A 22230-nucleotide genomic window follows, 5' to 3' on the forward strand; every position below is an offset into this window, starting at 1 on the left:
CCAAACCGCTGCGCCACCCAGGGATCCCCATCTTCAATTTCTTTTATCAGTGTTTTATAGTTTTCAGAGTATAGGTCTTTCACCTTGGTTGAAAGACCTTGGTTAAGTTCATTCCATGGTATCTTATTTTTGGTGCCATTGTAGATGGGATTGTTAATTTCTTTTTCTGCTACTTCGTTATTAGCATATAGAAATACAACAGAAAAAAAAAAGAAATACAACAGATTTCTGTGTATTCACTTTGTATCCTGCAACTTTACTGAATTCAGTTCTAGTACTTTTTTGGTGAAGTCTTGTATATATAGTATCATGTCCTCTGAAAATGGAGTTTTACTTCTTCCTTGACAATTTGGATGCCTTTTATTTCTTGTCTGATTGCTGTGGCTAAAAGCTCCAGTACCATGTTAAAGAAAAGTGGTAAGAGTGGACATCCTTGTCTTGTTCCTCATCTTAGGGAAAAGCTCTGTTTTTCACCATTGAATATCTGGATTTTTCATATATGACCTTTATTATGTTGAGATAGGTTTTCTCTAAACCTGTTTTGTTGAAGGTTTTTTATCATGAATGTATATTATACTTCATCAAATTCTTTCTCTGCATCTATTAAAATAATCCTATGATTTTTATCCTTGATGTGATGTATCATGTTGATTGATTTGTGGATATTGAGCCACACTTGCAGCCCAAGAATAAATCCCACTTGATTGTGATGAATGATTTTTTTTTTAATGTATTGTTGGATTTGGTTTGGTAATATTTTCTGAGGATTTTTGTACCTATGTTCATCAGAGATATTGGCCTGTAGAGTGTGTGTGTGTGTGTGTGTGTGTGTGTGTGTGTGTGTGTGGTGTGTGTGTGTAGTATATCTGATTTTTGGTATCAGGGTAATGCTGGCTTTATTAGAATGAATTTGGAAGCTTTCATTCCTCTTCTATTTTTGGGACTAGTTTGAGAAGAATAGGTATAAAGTCTTTAATGTTTGGTGGAATTCACCTTGAAGTCGTCTGATCCTGCACTTTTGTTTGTTGGGAGTTTTTTTTATTATTATTACCCATTCAATATCATTGCTGGTAATCATCTGTTTAAATGGTCTGTTAATGATTCAGTTTGGGGACATATGTTTCTAGGAGTTTATTTCTTCTATTTTGCCCAATTTGTTGGTATATAATTTTTCATATTCTCTTATAACCCTTTATATTTCTTTGGTGTTGGTTGTTATTTCTCTGCTTTAATTTCTGATTTTGAGTTTTTTCTTTTGACTCTGGCTAGAGGTTTATTAATTTTGTTTTCAAAGAATCAGCTCCTGGTTTCATTGTTCTATTATTCTTTTAGTTTCTATTTCATTTGTTTCTGCTCAAATCTTTATTATTTTCTCCCTTCTACTGGCTTTGGGTTTTGTTCTTCTTTTCCTACCTCCTTTAGGTATAAGGTTAGGTTTACTTGAGCTGTTTCTTTTTCTTTTTCTTTTTTTTGAGCTGTTTCTTCTTAAAGTAGGCCTGTATTACTCTCATCTTCCATCTTAGAACAACTGTTGCTGCATCCCAAATATTTTAGACTATTGTGTTTTCATTTTCTTTTGTCTCCATGTATTTTTTATTTTCTCCTTGATTTCTTTCCTCCTCCTTTATTTTGTCCTTGATTTCTTAATCCATTAATTGTTTAATAGCATGTTATTTAGCCTCCATGTATTTGTGTTTTTTCCGGATTTTTTTCTTGTGGTTGATTTCTAGTTTCATAGAAAGTAGTTTCTAGTTTCATAGTGTTGTGGTCAGAAGAGATACATGATATAATTTTAACCTTTTTTGAATTTGTTGAAATTTGTTTTGTGGCCTAATGTGATGTTTTCTGGAGAATGTTCCATGTGTACTTGAAAAGAATGTATATTCCACTGTTTGGGGATGGAATGTTCTGAATATATCTGTTAGATCCATCTGGTCCAATTTGTCATTAAAAGCCACTGTTTGTTGATTTTTCTGTTTGGATTATCTATCTATTGGTGTAAGTGGGATGTCAAAGTCCCCTACTATTAAAATATCCCTATGAGTTTCTTCCTTTATGTTTGTTAATAGCTGCGTTACGTTTTGGGTGCTCCCATGTCGAGTGCATAAATATTTACAATTGTTATATCTTTTCATTGGATTTTTCCCTTTATGAGTATGTAATGTCCTTCTTTGCTACAGTCTTTGTTTTAAAGTCTGTTTTGTCTGGGGCCCCTGGGTGGTGCAGTCAGTTGAGCATCCACTCTTGGTTTCGGCTCATGTTGTGATCTAAGGGTGGTGAGATCAAGCCCTGCATTGGGTTTCCTGCTTAGTGTGGATTCTGCTTTGGGCTCTCTCTCCCTCACCCTCTGCCCCTACCCCCCAAAATAAACAAATAAATCTTTAAAAAACAATAAAGTCCATTTGTCTGATAAAAGTGTTGCTACCTCAGCTTTCTTTTCACTTCCATTTGCATGATCAATGTTTTTCCATTCTCTCACTTTCAATCTGCATGTATCTTTAGTCTGATATGAGTCTTTTTTTTTTTAAATATTTTTTTTTAATTTTTATTTATTTATGATAGTCACAGAGAGAGAGAGAGAGAGAGAGAGAGAGAGGCAGAGACACAGGCAGAGGGAGAAGCAGGCTCCATGCACCAGGAGCCCGACGTGGGATTCGATCCCGGGTCTCCAGGATCGCGCCCTGGGCCAAAGGCAGGCGCCAAACCGCTGCGCCACCCAGGGATCCCTGATATGAGTCTTTTGTAGGTAGCATAGAGATTGGGCTTCTTTTTTTATCCATTCCACCACCCTACCTCTTTTGATTGGAGTGTTTAGTCCATTAACACTCAAAGTAATTATTGATGGGTATGTACTTGTTACCATCTTGTTATTTGTTTTATGGTTGTTTTTATAGTTCTTCTGTTTCCTCTCTTGCTCTTTTGTGCTTTGATGGTTTTCTTTAGTAATATGCTTAGATTCTTTTTATTTTTTTATATCTATTACAGGTTTTTAATTTGGTTACCATTAGGTTTATATATAATATCCTATGTATATAGGAATCTACATTAAATTGATGGTCACTTAGGTTTTAACCCATTCTCAAATCACTAAGTTTTAACTTCTCTCCTTCCTGTCCTCACAGCACACGTTTTATGTATATGGTACTATATTTTACATCCTTTTTTTGGTGAATATCTTGACAGATTTTTATAGCTATATTTAATTTTCCTGATTTTGTGCTTCCTACTTCTCTTATTCCTGCTTTTGGTCTTCCCACTCAGAGAGTTCCCCTTAACATTTATTGTAAGGCTGATTTAGTGGTGATGAATTCCTTTCATTTTTGTTTGGGTAAACTCTTTCTCCTATTCTGTATGATAGTGTAGCTAGATAGAGTATTCTTGGTTGTGGGGTTGTTTTTCCTCTTAGCACTTTTAATATATCATGCCAGGCCCTTCTGGCCTGCAAAGTTTCTGCTGAGAAAGTGGCTGATAGCCTTATGGGGTCTCTCTTTATATGTAACTATTTACTTTTCTCTGGCTGTCTTTAAAATTCTCCATCACCGAGAAGGACAAACATTATATGGTCTCATTCATTTGGGGAATATAAAAAATAGTGGAAGGGAATAAAGGGGAAAGGAGAAAAAAAATGAGTGGGAAATATCAGAAAGGGAGACAGAATATGAGTGACTCCTAACTCTAGGAAATGAACAAGGAGTGGTGGAAGGGAGATGGGCAGGGGGTGGGGGTGACTGGGTGACGGGCACTGAGGGGAGCACTTGACGGGATGAGCACTGAGTGTTATGCTATATGTTGGCAAATTGAACTCCAATTAAAAAAAAGGAAAAAAATTCTCCATCATTACTTTTTTTTGCTATTTTAATTATGTCTTGGAGTGGACTTCCTTGGATTGATTTTTGTTGGGAGTTCTTTGTGCCTCCTTGATCTGGATGTCTGCTTCCTGCCCCAGATTTGGGAATTTTTCAGTCACTTTTTATTTGAATAAATTTTCTGCCCCCTTTTCTCTCTCTTCTCCCTCTGGGATATAATACGAATGATAATTGCACTTAATGGTGTCACTTAATTCTCTTAACTATTTTTTATTTTTTACCCCCCCCCCCTTTTTCCCTTTTCAGCTTGGTTGCTTTCCATTACCGTCTTGCGGCTCACTACTCTGTTCTTCTGCTTTCTCTTCTCTACTCTTTAGTCCCTCTAGTGTATTTTTAATTTCAGTTACTGTTTTAATCTCTGATTCTTTGTTATATATCTTATCATTTTGTTGAGGGTTGCCCTAGGATCCTCCACTCTCAAGTCCAGTGGGTATCTTTAGGATCATTACTTTATATTCTCTATCAGGCATATTGCTTATCTCTGTTTGATGTAGCTCTACTGCTGTGACTTTTGTCCCATTCTTTCATTTGGGACTTATACCTGTCTCTTCATTTTGTCCAACTGTCTGTGTCTGTTTTTATGTGTTAGGAAAGTCAGCTATGTGTCCTTCTCTTGAAAGTAGTAGTTTTATGAGAAAGATGTCCTGAAGAAAAAAGAGCAGAGTATTTAATAGACCCTTCAAAGAAACTATAGAACTAATAAGTACATGAAAAGATGTGCAACACCATTCACCATTAGAGAGATGCAAATTCAAACCATAGTGAGATACCACTCACAGGTACTAGAATATCTAAAAGCAAAAAGGCAATACCAAGAGTTGGTGAGGATGTGAGCAATTGAACTCTCATACACTGCTAGTGGAAATACAAAATGAGGCAGTCCTTTTGGAAAATGGTTTGGCAGGTTTGTTTATTTTTTTAAAATAATGTTAAACATCCATTTGTGATCCAATAGCAATTCCACTCTTAGGTATTTATTCAAGAAAATGAAAACTTATGTCTGTACAAAAACTCATATGCTGTTTATACCAACTTTTCTGATAATAACTCCATAGTGAAAAGAAGCCAAATTGCTCTCAGTTGGTGAATGGGTTAAAAAAATGATGCAGTATGTCCATAAATGGCATACTACTTAGCAATGAAAAATAATGAACTACTGATACAGATCATGCGACATTTTGGATAAATCACAAAAGCATTAGGTGAAAGAAGAGAGACTTGTATGATTCCATTTATATGAAATTCTGGAAAATTATCATGATAGAAAGCAAACCAGTGGTTTCCAGGGGGCCAAGGGGAGAGAATGCAGTGGAAGGAGGAAATTAACTGCAAATGGCTTGAAAGAACTTTTTTGGGGAAATGGTTATGTTCTATAGCATCATATTGATGGTAGTCATATTATTATATCATGAGTATTAAAATTCATCAACTCATTATACCTGAAATTGGCAACTTTTGTCATATGTAAAATATATTTCAATAAAGCCGACCAAAAAGCAAAAGAAAACGCTGAGCTAATGGTAAAAGAAATATTAATATTGATAATCAAATCCCTTTAGCGGATCAAATGATCTGCATACATTTGTCTCCTTTTCTAGACTAGGAAGCAGATGCTCAAAGACATGGAGCAACATTCCTAATGACACACATCAGGGAAGTAAATGTCAAGGCTGAGACTTTAACCTGCAAGGATAAAGGCAGAGCCTATACGCTTTCCACAGGAGCCCTCATTAGAGCTTTCAGACAAACCAGCTTGCCGTCCTGTGGCTTGGAAACTGGGTGAATTTCTGGGGAAAGAAGCAACCCTAACACTTGAGGGGCTCCTGGTTTCTTCTTGGGAATTAACTAACAATTACCAAATCCATGCATTTAATGAGGTGGAAAGTGGCCTATGATAACAATAATTAGCACTTAAACATTGCTGTTTAACATTAGCTTGCTTTAAAGGTGTGTTTATTAATTAAACACTTTACACAGCCCTAGGAGGCAAGAGAAGGATGGTATGGCTGGCTGTCCAGGAGAGCCAACTGAGGCAAGGAAGTGGGTATGGTATCTTCCAGATCATCTTTCCATCAGGAAATAGTGGCGTTAGTTCATTCAGACCATCAATGTGCAGAGAAGGGGCATATGGTGGGTGATAGTTCTCTGATTCATAGCTTTGACATCAGGGAAAGTAGGTATGAAATATGGTGTACCCTTGGGAAAGGCCCTTTCTTTCTCTGGGCCTTGTTCCCCCAGTGGGTCAGTGTGTGTGATGCCAAGTCCTGCATATGCCCCTAGTCTTCTCACTACCAGGATGACTAAATCCTTAGGGAATTGCCCACTTCAGCACACTGGTTTTGCAGAGGGGGAGACTGAGACCTGGAGAAGGGAGAGCCTTGTTTAGGTGGTCTTTCTGAAGCAAACTTTAGTTCCATGATGAGGGAGAGTGGAATGAATTGATTTAGAATGAAGGAGGAGTCACTGAAAAAGCCACTCTGTGGTTCAGTCCTTGTGGGATAGCCTGGATCTGAGGGAGGGTTGAACTTGTTTGTGGAGTATGTTGGATAAATAGAATTCACTGGTGAGTGAGGATGTGGTGATGAGTAGTTTGTAAGCCAATGAATTTCCAAGGAGTGAGTGAACAAGCAAATAAAGGAATGGATGGGTGATAGGCCATACTTTCCTGTTTCTTTACATGCCTTGTAATTCTTTACAGGCAGCATTTTGAGTGTTATAATGTAGTAACTCTGGAAATCAGATTCTTCCCCCTCCCCCTAAAGTTTAAACTTATTGATGGTTGGGGGCTGCAACTGTCTGTTTAGTGATTTTGTTCATACCACCCCACTTTGCCCCACCCTGTAAAGATGGTATTCCTTGTCATGTGTAGTCACTGAAGTGTCTCCTTTCTTATTCCCATAGGCAGAAACCCAAGTCCTGTCATTTCCTTAAAATGCAGAAATTCAGTCCTTAAATTGTTTTCTTCATTAAGCATTGCCCTGGTTGCCAGAAGTCTTGGATTAGGCTTCAAAGCTTTGATTTTTGTCCAGAGTTTATTTTCTCAGTCTTTACAAGTTAATGGTGGTTTCAGTGAAGGTTGATTCTTTGAGTGGCTTACTCCATGATTTTCTGTGACACCAGTGGGATATAGAATTCCCATCCTCTCCCTATTGCTTCCCCAACACCAATGCCGAGTTGGCTGCTATGTAATAATGCACTGGTATATTTTTCTTATAGTAGAGAATGCTTTCTCTGGACATGTCTCTAGTAAAAGTGTGAAAATTAAAGAAGGGATATGAGAGCCCTATGTTTCAAGAAAGTAAAAGGAGAATATAATTCTTTATGGAAAAAGAATATTCTTTTGTATTCAGTATGTGTACTTACTGCACACTTAACTCATTTATGGCATTCAGCTGGCTCCCCTAGGCATGTGAATTTGAGACCTTCTACTGAAGCTGGTCTCGTGGTTTTTCTATTTGGAAGAGTGGAAAAAGGAAGATTTTCATCCATTCTAGCTGAGCCAACATCAGCTGGAACCTGTTCCAGAAGTGAGCCACAGAAAAGGATTGGGGATGTGTCAAATGAGCTCCTCAGTGAAGACCATTATGGTGGCATTAATCCCCAAAGAGCCTCCTTGTGACTCACTCCCAACCCCTCCCTGCCAACGTGTCCTCCATTTCACACTTTGTCTCAGAGTCCCTCAGAATCTCCCAATTGTGCTTCCTAGGAATTCATTCTGTGGCATAAATCATGTCAGACAGGTTCACAAAAGTGAGGCAGATTGCACAGCCAAGAAAAACTGCTTTCAGGTTGGGGCTGCTGCACAGGCAGAAAGGTGACTGTTCCTGTTTCCTGAGCACCTACTGTATGCTTTAAAAAAACATAAGCTCAGGGGCACCTGGGTGGCTCAGTAGGTTAAGCATCTGCCTTTGGCTCAGGTCATGATTCTGGGGTCCTGGGATCGAATCCTATGTCAGGCTCCCTCTGCCCGCCCCCACCCCCTTGCTCATGCTCTCTCTCCCACTCTCTCTCTCTCTCAAGTAAATGGATAAAATCTTAAAAAAACAAAACGAAAACAAAAACATAAGCTCTGCCCACTCCCCCAGCAGCTCTATGAGATAGGTACTATTATTCGTACCTTACAGAAGAGAACCCTGACACTCAAGAGTTTCATCATTGGCAGAGGTGAGACTTGAGCCCAGAAAGGGGATCTTATGTCCATGGTGCCATACCCTTGTTAGCTCACTTCAGATTTCAGTTGTGGCTGGTGTGGACAGTTCTGTGTAGGGGACCCCCATTCACATCCTCTTCCTACCTTGCCTCAAGTGTGCACCACACACCTTACTTGTGGTCCTGGGCCTCTCCAGTGCCATGAACTCCTGCTGCATCTCATGTGGGCCCATACAAGAGAGTTCAAAGCCCCACTGACAACCCCTGACCAGAGAAGGTGGAGAGCAGATGGGCAGATGCTCCTCTCCTCAGTGCATGGTCTGGGAGGCATTCTGTATACTCTTCAGGAGTGGTGGAGTCGCCCCTTTCCTTCCCCACCGTGGCTTACCGCTGAGACCTTCATAAGAGAACTAACATTGGCCTTTTCTTATCTCCTTTTTCCTGCTCCCATGTGTTCCCTCTTGATTAAATGGCCTGCACACAAATCCTTGTCCCAGGCTCTGCTTTTAGGAGACTCCCAAGCAAACGCAGGCAATACAGATTTCTTAAATTAAAATCATCCCAAAGATGGATGTTGGGATTCTAATTGGTGAATGTAGGAAGTAGAGGTAGGCAATTATAAGGTGGAGCTTTCTATAAACTGCCAGACCAGACATGCCCACAAGGGGATGTGTGTCTTAAGGCAGTCCTTGTGACAAGTGTCACACTTGACATTGATGAGAGATGTTCATATATTTCAGGGCTAGTTTATAAACTACACAGGGGAATACAGTTCCATGGTCACACTGTTGTGCTAGGTTTTCAGTTCAACAAGACCCCTCTTGGCTTAAACATGTCTGTGGATGCTGCTATAACAGTACATCACAGGGGCTTAAAGAAGACATTTATTTCTCATGGTTCTGGAGGCTGGGAAGGATCCTCTTCCTGCCTTCTTGCTGGGCCCTCACACATAGTAGAGGGAGGGAGAGTAGTGGAGTGATCTTGATCTTGTGTCTTTTCCTCTTTTTATAAGGGCATTAATACCATCGTGACTTAATCTAATCCTGATTACCTCCAAAAGCCCCACACCCTGATACCATCACACTGGGGATTACAATGATACACTGTGGGAGGACACATTGAGTCCCTAGCAGTCCCTGGTCCCTCACATTAGCCAGGGAGAGATGCTTCTCTGAGTTATTACAGATTGGATCCCTCACTTGTGAAATCTTCCACACCACCATTAATAATATGACAATAAAGAGTACAACACCCTTGTTCTTTGCTTCCCGGGTGCATATGGTCCCGTGCTCAGTATAGCAAGCCTCATGGTTATATTTCATGATAACCTTCATTTTAGAGATGAAGAAACTAAAGCTCAGAGATGTTTAACAGTTGGCCCCAGGTCACAGCTGAGTCCAAATGGGAGTCAGGTTTGTCTGATGCAAGAGGAGCTCCATACCCCCACTCCTCATCCACTTCACTGAATGAGTGAATGAATGAATGAATGAATAGCTCCCCTTTTTCGATATTATACCAAGGTTTATCAACCTTGGCACTACTAACCTTTTTGGTCAAATCCTTTCGTATCATGGTGGGAGCTGTTCTGTGCTGTGTAGGATATTGAGCAGCATCCCCTGTCTCTACCCAGTAGGTGCCAGTAGAACCTCTCCCTCCCCCCAGTTGTGACAACCAAAAATATCTCCAGACATTGCTAAATGCCCCCTGGAGTGCAAGATTGCCCCTGATGGGAACCCACTATTAGAGGCATCACATTTGGCCTTGATTAAAGATAGGATTCCATTGTCCTAATTTGGAAGCCACTAGATTAGATGATTTTTTAAATTTTCTACTTTAGATCCCAAGGGATTTACACACTCCCTGAAACTACACAAAACTCTGTATGTGTGAGTATATGTGCATGGTCACATTTTTCGAGGGAGGTAATTCATGGTTTTCGTGAGATTTTTATGGTGGTCTGAAAACCCCCTTCTGCAATCCTTTTCCAATCTGATGATTGGACCTTTGGGGTCTTAAGCCCCTCTTTCTCTTTTCTTATGCCTCCCCCACCGCTCCACTCCAATGTCCCTTCTCCTGGGCCCATCCTTTCTTCTCCAGCACAGTTTCTCCTGGGGAAGAAGCTGTCACCTTGCCTCCGTGGGCTAGGGGGAGTGGCAGTGAAGGGAGGAGGAAAGAATTTCTAGAGAAGCACTGAGCTGTGGAGTAAGAGATTATTGCTTAGCAGTTGCCATGGGGATCTATAAATCAGCCTCGCTGCTTAGAACCCAGAGACGCCTGGCACACCACCTCCCTGCTTGCTTTCCCAGGGGGCAGCCTCACTTCCCTGCCCTACCCCGCAGGTCCTCGGCCCCAGAAAGGCCACCCCTTCACATAGTTTATTTCCCTCCACCGTCTCCTGTGCTACAGTCTGTCTTCTCCCTGACGCCTTGCCAGACCTGTCCCTTCCTTCTTGGCTTGGGGCTCATCTGTCCTCCTAGGATGCAGTGTATCTGCTAAATATAAGGACTCTGAAGTTAGACTGCCTGAGTTCAAAGTCCAGTTCCATCGTTTCCTAGCTGTGGGACCTTGGGCAAATTACTGACTTTCCCTGAGCCTCTATTACCTGATTGTAAAATGGGAAGACTGAGTCCTCTGCCTGCCAGGGTCCTGGTGATTCAGGCTCCTGGCTCCATATAATTTTATATATAATAAAAGCACCCCAGCATATAATTTCTCCTCAGTAAATATTAGCTACTCTCATCTCATGAGTAGTTTCCTATTTCCCTTATTGGCCATTGTTTGGGCAGGTGGATCCTGCTATTCATTCACTGCAAAGTTTGTAGCCCTAAGGTTGGTGGATGGTGTTAAATGTGATTAATTCTTTCATTGGCTGAGTATTTGCTTATTACCTAGTCTGTGCTGGGGGCCATGGAAATACAGAGGTGAAGATATGGTTTCTACCCTAATAGAGCTCATGTCCTGGTGAGAGAGAGATTCCAAATTACTCAAGTGATAGCAAAAAAAAAAAAAAAAAAAAAAAAAAAGCCACATCCAAAGCTATGATCAAGGTCAGAAGAGTTACTGAATGTGGTCTTCATAATCCAGGGAGGCTGCCTGGAAGAGGAAGAGCCTGAGCCAAGTCCTAGGGAGGGGAAGACATTAACCAGATAAAGCCTTTCCAGGAGGAGGGGGTGGTATGAATACAAGACAAGCACTAGCACAGCCTGTGCCTGTGTGCTTTGGGCAGCAGCGTGCTGGTAAATGCTTGACTGGCTATCCCCCATCCCCCATGAAAGACAAATCTGCCTGATTTGCCAATTTCCATGGTGTAAATATTCTCACCACAGCCTATCAGGCTATCGGCACAGCATCACTGAATGTGAATTTGAGAAGAGATGCACATGACTGGTTCTCAAGAGCCAGTATGAGTGGGCTGTGCTACATTATTGGCTTTGAGGATGCAAGAAAAGGGAGGGGGGCAGTCAGTAATTAATTCAGTATTACTGCAGATAAAATTCAGGGCAAGAAGGGGAATAGTAACTTGGGTCTGTGTTGGCTGATGACTTGTGGCTTTTCTAAATATCCTTTAATATTCCTGAATCCACATATTCAGAAAAATCCACATACATTTGCTTAGCACCTGCTATGTGCCAGGTCCTGAGCCAGTTCTAGGGGTCACCGAGATCATAATGCGCGAAATGCTGGGATGCGTGGATGATACCAACAATCTTTTGCACGCTTCTGCTGTAGCGATGCCCAGACCTGGGCCAGTGGTCATCAGTAAGACAACCATAAACACACCTTTGCCTCCCGGCAAGCACAGAGGATCCCAGTTTGGTCCCCATTGAAATGGACCCTCTCACTTGTGGTTGACTGTTCCCTGTAATTGTTTGGCAAATGACTCCAGAAGACACAAAAATCATCCCATTCCGTGAGGACTGTTCATTTCAATTAGCCGGCAGAGGCCCAGAGCAGAGATGTGCAGGCCCGTTCCAATCAGTCCCCACCTTTGTTTGAAATTGGATTTAAGGTGCCAGGGTGTGGAGGTGGAGTCGGGGGATAAATAGTTTATCATTTCTTCCTCCTCAATGTTCTGCTAGTTCTCATTTCCATGTTTCTCCTCCTGCACGCCGGCAGATTGCAGACTGTAAATTTGAGGGGAAATAGTAAACGTGCAAACATGATAAATAAACATGTTGCTTTTGCGAGGACGGATATTATCATCCAGATTTATAGCTCTCCTCGCCTGCACGTTTTATTGCATTTGGGGAAAAGCTGAGCGAGGTTTCCGTGTTACATTGATCAACTTTCTGCCCTTTGCCCCTGTCACTCCCCTCCTTCCCCTCACCCCCAGTCACTGAAATATCAACCTGGACCAGGAACACAATTTCTCTCCCAGGAAGGGAATGCATCTTGACAGGTGTTTTCTTTGGGGACAGTTATTTATAGCTACAACCACGATCCTTCTGCTGGCCACTGTTGTCTACTCCCTCCCCGTCCTCAATTCTCAAAAATGGAACATATTTTTGTTTTCCTGGTAGGGGAAAAAGTGGCAAATCAGTGATTTAAATCTCTCTCTGTTCTTCTGTTGCTGTCTCTCTGTCTCTTTCTCTGCCTTTCTTTCCATATTCTAGCCTCTCCGTCTTCCACTTTCTGGACAGGCTCTGGATTGTACCCAGGTTCAAATCTACGTGTTGCCACCCAATTTTTGTGTCACCTGAGCAGTTTACTGACCTTCTCTGTTCCTTGTTGCCAATGTACAGGGACAATTGCATGAGATATTTCTGTGTCTGTCTTCACCTTCCCTCCCCCAGTCTCACCCCAACTAGACGGGGAAGGCTTGGGGACAGGGAGCTGTGTCAGCTTGCCATCTTCTCTCCCGCCCTCACCTGCTCCTCAGCTCCAGTTCTCCATCTGTCACCCTCCCCTCCCTCCCCCCCGCCCAGCTACCCAGGCAGAGCCTTGGTGGCCCCCCTGCTGCCTTTGGCACTGCCTCCCTCCCCCCCACATCCAGTCCGTCACCCAGTCCTGCGGATTCCTCTACATGCTTCTCTCTGTCCCCACCCCTCCTATTTTTGAGTGTCCCCAAAGTGGCAGGCACTGAGCCAGTCTCTGGCCACAGTCCCCTCTCAGGGTCACTACAGCAGTGTCTTTACAGACTCCTGTCTCCAGGCTCGGCGCCCCCTTCCCCCTCTGAGGACTTACTGGAACAGCTAAGGGACAGGGCAGTGGAGCACGTGCCTGCAGTTCGGTTGCTAGGGAAACCACTTCCTTGGTTACCGGCCTGGGTAGCATTTGTCTCCCTGAGTCTGCATCCCGCAGAGTCGCCCCCACTCTCCAGGAAGAGGAGGAGGAGGCAAGAGAGGACAAACGGGTGGGGAGGGAGGCGGTAGGGAGCGAGCAAGAGACAGGCAGAGAGACAGAGATGAAGAGATGGAGAGATGCTGGCACAGACAGCAGAAATCAAGAGAGAAAGATGAATAGGGGGGATGAGGGGGGTGAGGACAAGAGAGAAGAGGTTTAATGAGCAGCTGGAGGAAATAAAACCAGAAAGAGGGAGATGCAACCTGGGAGGCATATGAAGAAAAATGGGGAAGAACCAACGCAAGAGAAAAGGGGTCTTGGCTTCTAGGAGATGGGTCCCCTTGGGACATGCCCCCTGGCAACCCCTCTGCCTCCCCATCCTTCTCCCCCTCCCAGACTGCCCACCAGGGACATGTCTGTGGCAGCCTCCCCCAATTACCAGAACAATCCCAGCCTTCAGCAGATGCCCAGCATGGCCTGTTCCCCTCTAGGAACAACAGCAGGATGAGCCAGGTGTCCCAGCTGCCCCCAGGTACCATACCCTGCACCGGGCGACCACTGTTCCCCAGCTTTCCCTCCTCTGCAGATGCATGCAGAGGTGCTGTCCCTCTGCCAGAGAGACTTTCTGGAGAAGTCCCTGACTGGCCCGGTTCTGCCGTGACCTTGGTGGGGCTCAGGCCAGTTCCGGCTAATCTCGGGCATCGGTGGGCCACGCTCCTGTCTGTTGGGGTTGCTGACAACCTCCCGGGGTTGGCCAGGACCCACCGTGGGCCCCTGTCCTCTTTGCCCTGCCATCGCATCCTCAGAAGCTTTCTGACCACTTACGGGTATGTACTCAGCACTTGGTGAAGTATCAGCTGTGCAGAAACAGGGCTTTTTGTCTGTTGTGTTCCTCTTTAAGTCTCTAGAAGCTAGAATAGTGCCAAGTACATAGTAGATGCCCAGTAAGTATTTGCTGAAGGAATGAGGGGATGCTACCTTGGTTCCTTCTGGGCCTGCAACACAGGTGTGACTTGAGACGGTTGAAGTGCAGTAAAGATGGACAGAGAAGAGGTTGCTAAACTGTCCATCTTGCCACCCCCCACCCCTACCCTCAGCCTAAAGGGCTGGAAAAAAATCTCTTCCTTCCTCCCCACCATCATCTGTGATGGGGAGAAGGACGCGGCACAGGATCCGTGAGATCTGAGCAGCAGTGTCTAGGGAGTGTGGGGCTGGATGCGCCCTGGCTTGCTTCGCTTCTGGTCAGGGAGGAAGAGATCATGGAAAAGGCAAAAGAAATTGGCATAGGGCTTTCGGGCTCAACTTGAGACCAGAGACAAGGCTCAATCTAAGGTCAGATGAGGGCCCAGAGGCCAAGGAAAAGACTCCTCCAGGGCCAGGACTGGGGCTCAGTTTCCAACCAGAATCAGAGCTGTGGCAGATTCAGGCACAGTCCACACACAGGATCAGCATTTGTTTGGGGGCAGGTCTGAGTTTAGCCTACGACCCAGGCTGGAGTGCCATCAGTGACTTGGGTCAAGACTTGGTACGGGTGGGGCCGAGGCTCGATGTGGGGATGGAATCGATGTGGGAATCTGTAGGAGATCAGGATCATGGATCAGCAGGTGTTTAGAATTAGGGCTCCACTGTCACCCAGGATCAAGACTCCAGGATTGAGGCTCCATCTGTGACCAGGTCAGACTTGGCTTGAGACTTTGGCCGGGGACTGGTGAGACCTCCTAGATTTCTGAAGCCAACACAAAATCCCAGAAGAGAAAGACCCTGCCCTTGGTCCTGGAGCAGCCTCCTGCTCTTCCCGCTTTCTGAGCTCTTCTTTCGCCCTCCCTACTTCAGAGAACCCAGGACTGGGGTGCGGGGGGTGGGGAGGTGTCCTCACCCACCCATCCTGAGCAATCCCTCATGATGGGGAGAAGTCTCTCCCTCCCCTTCCTCTGCCTGTCTGCACTTGGCTTATCCCCTTCCTCCCCCTTTCTGCCCACAAGGCAGTATGGAAACGCTGGTCCCTCCCGGGAGACAAAGAAGCCTTCTCTTCTGCTCTTACTGGCTTCCCTTCTGCACATACAAATTCACAGCGCCCCACACCCAGGGATGTCCCTTGCACATTCACACAGAAGGGAACCCCCTCCATACATGCACACACCCATACAGGGGCGTTTACACCACACCCCCGCACAGACGCACACTTGCCAAGGACAAGGCATAGGCAGGAGACACAACTTGAGACCAGAGACAATCTGGCAATCTGACAATCTCCACAACAGGCGCCTTCCCTGGCACGGGGCTCACACTCGAGCCCTTTCCTCCTCTACAAGTGCACAATTCCACACACAGGAGCCCACACAACCCCTTAGAAATGGGGCAGTCATCACATCCACACGGGGGACGCCGTCTCGAGACATACAAGGGTAGGTGAGCAGTTTCACACACACAGGCACGTTGTACTTCCCAGACACAAACACAACTACCTCCCCCCAGAGCAATTCTCTTACACTCACACAACGCTCTACCATGTGCTAGAATAAACAAAGTCTCTTTTTAATGATGGTGTTGACCTGAGGAATCTTCAGACAGAGGCCTGTGGCCTGAGGTGACCACCAACAGAACTGGCCCAGGTGGTGGACCTGGAGTCTCCGGGGGACAGACCTCGAAGCGGGAGGGGAGGCCACGCCCTGTACTGCTCTCAAAAGACTAGAAATTAGCCTGGGGGGAAAGAGACAAGGTACAAAATACATTCAGCAGCCCCTGGCTGGCCCCTGGGGGTGGCCTAAATCCCACAGCTGAGGGGATCAGGGAAGAGAGCCACAGGCCCAGGCCCTAAGCCCTTCCCTCTGCGTGGCCAGGTGCCAAAGGGCAGAATGTACTAGTTATATTCCTCTTAAAAAAATATATCTCTTTACACTCGCCTTCTCCGTAGTCTCTTGGGTATTTGGAAACGAGCATTTACCTGCACCCCAAGCCTACTGGGGGGCTGCTCCAGACAGAATAGCAAAGATCTGTGACCTATGGCTTTTGCATCTACATGGTGGCAAAGGTGCAGGTGTGGGCCGGATGCGAAGCCACTGGTATCCAAGGCGGGGGGTGGGGTGGGCAAAGATGTGATCCCCAATCAGTGCTTTCTAAGACAGGATTAGCGACCAAGGTCCTTGAGAATCCTTTGGTTTGAGGTCTTACCACCAAGGGAGCAGGGTTTGTGTGGAAATGGAAGAACCATTCTCTTAAAGAACCATCCCAAGGGAAGCTGGCCCCACTGGACTATGACCAAGGGAATGGTCCAGGAAGGTAGTGGGGGTCTCTTTTGGTCCTGGTCCAACCTGATGTGGAGCACCCCTTCTCTCTCACCCGGATAGCAAAGGACCCATTGGTAGGGGTCAGAGGGCAGTGTAAGATCAATGCATCGGGCCCCACCATGGAGAGGTCACTGGGGCTGTCAATCTTAGGATTTGGCATGTGGCTGGCCATCCTGGAGCTAACCGTTGGCGCCTGAGGAACCCCTGGAAGTGGGATCAAAGATGCCAAGGTCCCCTCCTGGCTGAAGCGGGGGAAGAAGAGCACAGAATTCTGGCCCTCGAGGTGGTCAGGCAACCAGATGGTTTCTCAGGAGCAGTGTGACCCACGGTGGTGCCAGTTAGCACACTGGGAGCACCAGTGCCTCCACACCCCACTGAGAACGTCAGAAGCCTTTCTTCAGACAGAAGTGTCCTGAGTCCACATTGGTGCCAGTGCCTCCCCGGGGCGGAGGAGAAAAGGGCAGGCTGTGGACGCTCGGCCCAGGAGGGGACACAGTCGGGGTCCATTTCCTTCTGCAACAGTCCCCCTAGCTCTCAAATCAAGATCCTCGACCTCAGCAGTGGGGCTGCCGGGTCTTGGGGATGCCATGAGCCCTCCCTCCCACAGGGCAGCAGGGTAGGGACATGGGAGACAGAGAAGGGTCCATGTGGTTGCAACACCCCAAAGCAGCGGCCCCCTCTATCTCCAAGGGGGGCTGTGAGTGGGGTGGGGAGGGCCCAGGCAGGCAGTCTCTTCCCTGGAGCTTCCTCTGTCATGCAGGAAACTCACTGAAGGCCCACAGCAGCTGGGGGACTGTCCTCAAAGTGGAGAGGACAGAGGGGCGGGGGTCCCCGGCCCCTCCCCACTTCTCCCCCCTCCCCAACGCATCATCTGGGGTAGTAGTCATCAGGGACGCCGGTCAGGTTCCTCCCCTTGAGGGCCGCGTCCACCACCTTGATGTAGGCAGAGATGACCTTCTGCATGTCGGCCGTGTAGGGGTCGTACTCGAGCTTGCGGAGGCCCGAGCGCTTGAAGTTGCCGTCCTTCTGGCTCTCCACACACAGCAGCCGGTCCTCCCTGACGGCCACGCCCAGCAGGCTGACCATGCGGCCCAGCTGCACGAACAGGTCCTGCTTCAGGTCCTCAAAGTGAACCACCAGCACCTTCTTACCGAACCTGAGCCAGTCCAGCGTGTGCGTGGCCCACCACGGGGCGTAGTTCCTCACAAACTCAGGCCACTCTGCAGAGAAGAGGCAGGGCCCAGTCAGAGAGGGGAGGCACTCAAGGGACCAGGGTCAGATGGTGGTGGGCACACAGGAAGTCAGTGACTGGCAACAGCCTTCACTCCTTCGAGGCCCTGGCCTGGCCCGACTCCTCCCCACCTCCTGGCTGCTGCTTCTATCTGGAGCATTCTGAGCTTTTCCTTCTCTTCAGGGAGAACAGTTAACACTTGTCGGGTGCTTACTGCATGCATGGCCCAGACTCCTCCAACAATGCATATTACTGTATTTTTATATACATTTATATTAACCAAGTAATAGTGGTTATTATATTAACCAAGTAATAGTGGTATCATCATTTTCTTCACTTAACAGAAAAAGTGAGGCGCAGAGAGGTCAAGTAATTTGCTCCAGGTCACACAGCTACTCAGGGGCAGAGCCAGGATTAGAAACTGAGCAGTCTGGCTTCAGACTATCAAGCTACTCTGTGCAGTAATAGTTATCCTGCTTGGTAATGGGATCTATGCACAGGATGGTAATAGGACATTTGTATAGAGAAGTGGATAAATGCACAGGAGGTTTGGGTGGGGGGACGGGGTAACTGAGCGATGGGCATTAAATGCACGTACCCGATGTAAGTCATATGCAACTGATGACTTTAAATTCTACCCTGAAACGAATAATCTACTGTGCTAACTTGAATTTAAATTTAAAAAATAGTGACTTGCCGAGGAACAAACAAAATCCTCTAAGGGTTTTAGCATGGCACCCCGTACCCAGTAGGGGCTCAGCAAACGTTGCCAATTGTTTTTTTTTTTTTTTTTTTTTTAATTTTTTCTTTATTTATGATGGTCACACAGAGAGAGAGAGAGGCAGAGACACAGGCAGAGGGAGAAGCAGGCTCCATGCACTGGGAGCCCGATATGGGATTCGATCCCGGGTCTCCAGGATCGCGCCCTGGGCCAAAGGCAGGCGCCAAACCGCTGCGCCACCCAGGGATCCCGCCAATTGTTATTCCTGCCATTACTCTGTTCTGAGACAGGACAATCGTTTTCCCAGACTCAGGCAGGAGGCCAATCTTTGGGCTTCAGCGTTCCCCATCTAAGCCCCCTCATGTCTGTTGAAGGTCTCTCCAGTAGACTGGGCTGGGGGTACAGTTTAAGTCGGATTATCTAGATTGTCATCTTTGCCTTACTGTTCTACTTTTTATCATGTGTATTTATATTTTTGGAGTTTATTACCTTACCATGGTAAACTGGCAGGGGAATCATCACCAACATTGAGAAGGTGTGTTGGGATGCTCTGACTTGAAAGGCAGGCTACAAAAGAATGTGGGTGATTCCTTAGGGAGCCCCGGAGAGAACCTCAAAGAGACACCAGCCAGCTCTGGAGCTGCTGAAATGGACAAAATGGGGAGCTGGGGAGCTGCAGGGGATGGGGAGGTGGGGTGATCACTGATGACGACGGGAAGGGAGAAAGGGATTCTGAGCCCCCGCTGGACAGTCACAAGGCAGGTGTTCTGAAATCCTGAAGCCAGACCCACTGCTTCTCACAGAAGCAACCCCACCCTGCACCGTCCAGAGGGATGTGCTTATTGAAGGAGGGTCTGTGAGTCTCCCAAGCCGGGTTAGGGGGTCCCAGCTGGTTAATAACCAAATCCTCCTCCTTTGCTGGGTGATGGGTACCCAAGATCTCTAATTCTAAAGACTACCCTGAAAGGAAAGGGCTGCTGTTGACCCTATATCACCAGTGAGGAAATGGGAGCTCAGAGAGGTAAGGTGACTGGCCCAAGGTCACACAGCCAGGCAGCAGCATCCAGATCAGACCTGATTCCAGGTCCTGATCTTTTCCGGTAGCAGTAGCCTCACCCCCCTACATCCCACTGTTTTACCCCCAGCAGGGGCTCAATAAATGGTGGTTGAACTAAATTGGAATTCCCCACCGCCAAAGTGTGACATGATAAAGGGCTCCTCTTTCTTTGCAGAACACATTAGACCCTATGGTGAGGCTCCTGCTTCCCTGTGCACCCCCAGAACACCACTGCTCCTTGCAAAACATTGATGTGGGTGACAAGGAGATCTTTTGTGCTTACGGTAGATGATTTACAATGGTATCTGGCTAATTGGGCCCATACTGTTGTAATAGGTTAAGACCAGATGTATCTGAGTGATTAGAAGAACATATAGCATGTATATGTTCTGTTGTAATTTTTTTTTTCAGAATCTGTGTCACCTCACCGCATTCCTGATGGCTCAGGACACCTGTTGCCTTTCTAGCAGAAGCCCAGGCGGATGAAGGTGGTACTGAGTCGCCTGGTAGCACACGGATTGGATTTTTAAGCTTGGCCATTTCTGACTAACCTTAGGTATTTGCTGGAGGGGTGAGGGTTGCAGCTTGGAGGTCATAAGGGAAGAGGAAGGACCCGTCTGCATGGCAGTCAGGGTCCTACAGAGGGTAGACCTAGCCTTGGGTGCAGATGGGCTGCAGAGGGCACAGCCCCCTTGCTGACTGCACAGCGTCCTGGGATGGGAGTGTACGGTGCCTGAGTCACTTCACATTTTCTGCTCCCAAGCAGGAACTGTGCTCCCAAGAAGCTTGGAGAGTGGGGATTACCAGCAGTTTTACACACGGGGTGGTGGTGGTGGGGGTGGGGTATGGATAAAGGAGGCTGGGAGACCTGAAGCCAGTTGTTCCAGGCCACACTGTGCTTGCCCAAGACAGGATTCCAACCCAGTCTATTCAGACTGAGCCTGGCTCCTGCCTCCTGGCAAGCCCTTCCAGAGCTCCTGTTCCGATCAGCTCCAGCTCCTAGTCGAGCACTGCTCGCTTTGGGTGTTAGTCTACGACTCAGGATCTGTTCATGGCTGACTTTGGGTCCTACAGAGGGTAGGTACAGACTAGCCGCATTCACAACCCCCTTCCTGTCTCCATTAGCTGTGGCAGCTTGGGAACTCCAGTCCGTCTCGAGACTCAGTTTATCCATTGGCAAAACGTGCTAAGACCTGCATCCTGGCCATGCAGATAGAACGGAAGCAGAGGGGCAAGGACTGCGGCAGGGGACCCCTGGGACCCAGGTGGTGCTCACTAAATGCCAGCTGCTGTCACGAGGATTCCTGATGGTGGCACCCTGGTGTCACAAAGATGCCCATCCCCACCAAACCCAGCCCTACCCCATTATCACTGGGATCAGAGCTCCCCAGGCTGCTTTGGCAGCAGCTGTTCACCTACCCCACCGATCCCTCCCTGGAAGCTCCTGAACTTCGTGGAAAAGAAGGAAAAAAAAAAAAAAAAGAAACCCTCAGAAGTCCTGATTAGCACAGGATTCCTGGTCATTGATTGCTGCCTTCAAACTGAGTCATAAAGAAGCCAAGCCACAGACCACAGAGCATGAGCACTGGTTCCACCGGAAGGGTCACACAGGTGCGCCCAGCAGGGCACCCCCCAGTCTTCATGCTCCCTCTTCTTGTCCAGAGGAACCAGGGCCTGATTAATAGCTTAACTGCGCTTAATTCCCCACGGAATCATTAAACGCCGTCTGTTTCATTAAACAGATCCAGGACAATTCACCTTGTGTAATCAGATCACATAAAACTTTGCTTTGGCCCCACTCCAGGGAGATTGTAAAATTAACGTTATAGAACCAAAAATGGGGGGGGGGAGGGTTACAAGAGCCGTGCCCCAGCTCTAAATGGAAAGAGGGCACAGGTGGGGGTGGGGGGTGGAGGCACTCAACTGCTAGGGAACTCTGCTTTTTAGGGGTTGACCTTCACACACTAAGGCAAAGCGCACAAGAGGCTTCGCTTCTCTGGGAATCTTGTTCAAATGCAGATTCCTGTTCAGAGAGCCCGAGGGCAGAGATGTGCTTTTCTAAAAAATCTTCCAGCTGATGTGGAAGCCACTGCTACACAGGCCCCGCTCTGTGAGCGGTACAAACAGCAGGGGTTGAAAGCAGTGGTTCTTAAACTGGAGCATGCATCAGAAACATCTGGAGGGATTGGTAAAACGCAGATGGCCCAGCCGCCCTCCCAGAGTTTCTACAGGGTCTGGGGTATGGCCAGAGGATTTGCATTTCTAACCAGTTTCCAAGTGATACTGCTGTGGCCGTGGCTGGTGCGGGCAATCTAAAGCAAGGGGCTCAAACTCCAGTGTCTACAGGGCAAACAGAGAAATGGATTTTTTGGGGAAGGCTCCCAGGGCCCTTCAGACCTGGGTCAGGCCTGGGAGGGGATGCAGGGAGAAGGCTCCCCATCCCAGACTACTGTGGGGCCCCCGGGGCCCCTGCTAGGAGATGCGGGTGCTGGAACCTCCTCTCTCCCATCCCCTGCAGCCTCATGGTACAGCTTGTCCCAACACCTTCCTGATCTTTGATTTTAAAGCTCCCAGCTGCCTTGAGTAAGGAAAAAGAGGCAAGGTGGCTCCTGGGAATTAGAACTACCTGAACCTGA

The 22230-nt window shown here is 46.8% G+C and overlaps 1 protein-coding gene and 2 long non-coding RNA genes across 9 annotated transcripts in view; 1 reads left to right on the forward strand and 2 right to left on the reverse strand.

Annotated features, from left to right (window-relative positions):
* Positions 1–4759: 4759 nt before the first annotated feature.
* LOC118352358 (uncharacterized) lies at positions 4760–12909 on the reverse strand. The gene is made up of 2 exons (XR_004809351.2): positions 12365–12909; positions 4760–12139 (listed from the first exon to the last, which is right to left on the reverse strand). It is a non-coding gene; the product is annotated as an uncharacterized LOC118352358 (long non-coding RNA).
* Positions 12910–13307: 398 nt separating this feature from the next.
* On the forward strand, positions 13308–21378 carry LOC112676738 (uncharacterized). The gene is made up of 3 exons (XR_003146690.3): positions 13308–14125; positions 20006–20150; positions 20720–21378. It is a non-coding gene; the product is annotated as an uncharacterized LOC112676738 (long non-coding RNA).
* WSCD2 (WSC domain containing 2) overlaps positions 15813–22230 on the reverse strand; it is a 119449-nt gene continuing 113031 nt past the window's right edge. For all 7 annotated transcript variants that reach the window (XM_025474333.3, XM_049101534.1, XM_025474331.3 and 4 more), the window contains one exon: positions 15813–17805. In XM_025474333.3, coding sequence (XP_025330118.1) covers positions 17453–17805 — 353 coding nt within the window. In that variant the 3' untranslated portion in view covers positions 15813–17452. The remainder of the gene's footprint in view (positions 17806–22230) is intronic.

Source organism: Canis lupus, chromosome 26 (assembly GCF_003254725.2).
Source record: "Canis lupus dingo isolate Sandy chromosome 26, ASM325472v2, whole genome shotgun sequence".
NCBI lineage: Eukaryota > Metazoa > Chordata > Mammalia > Carnivora > Canidae > Canis > Canis lupus.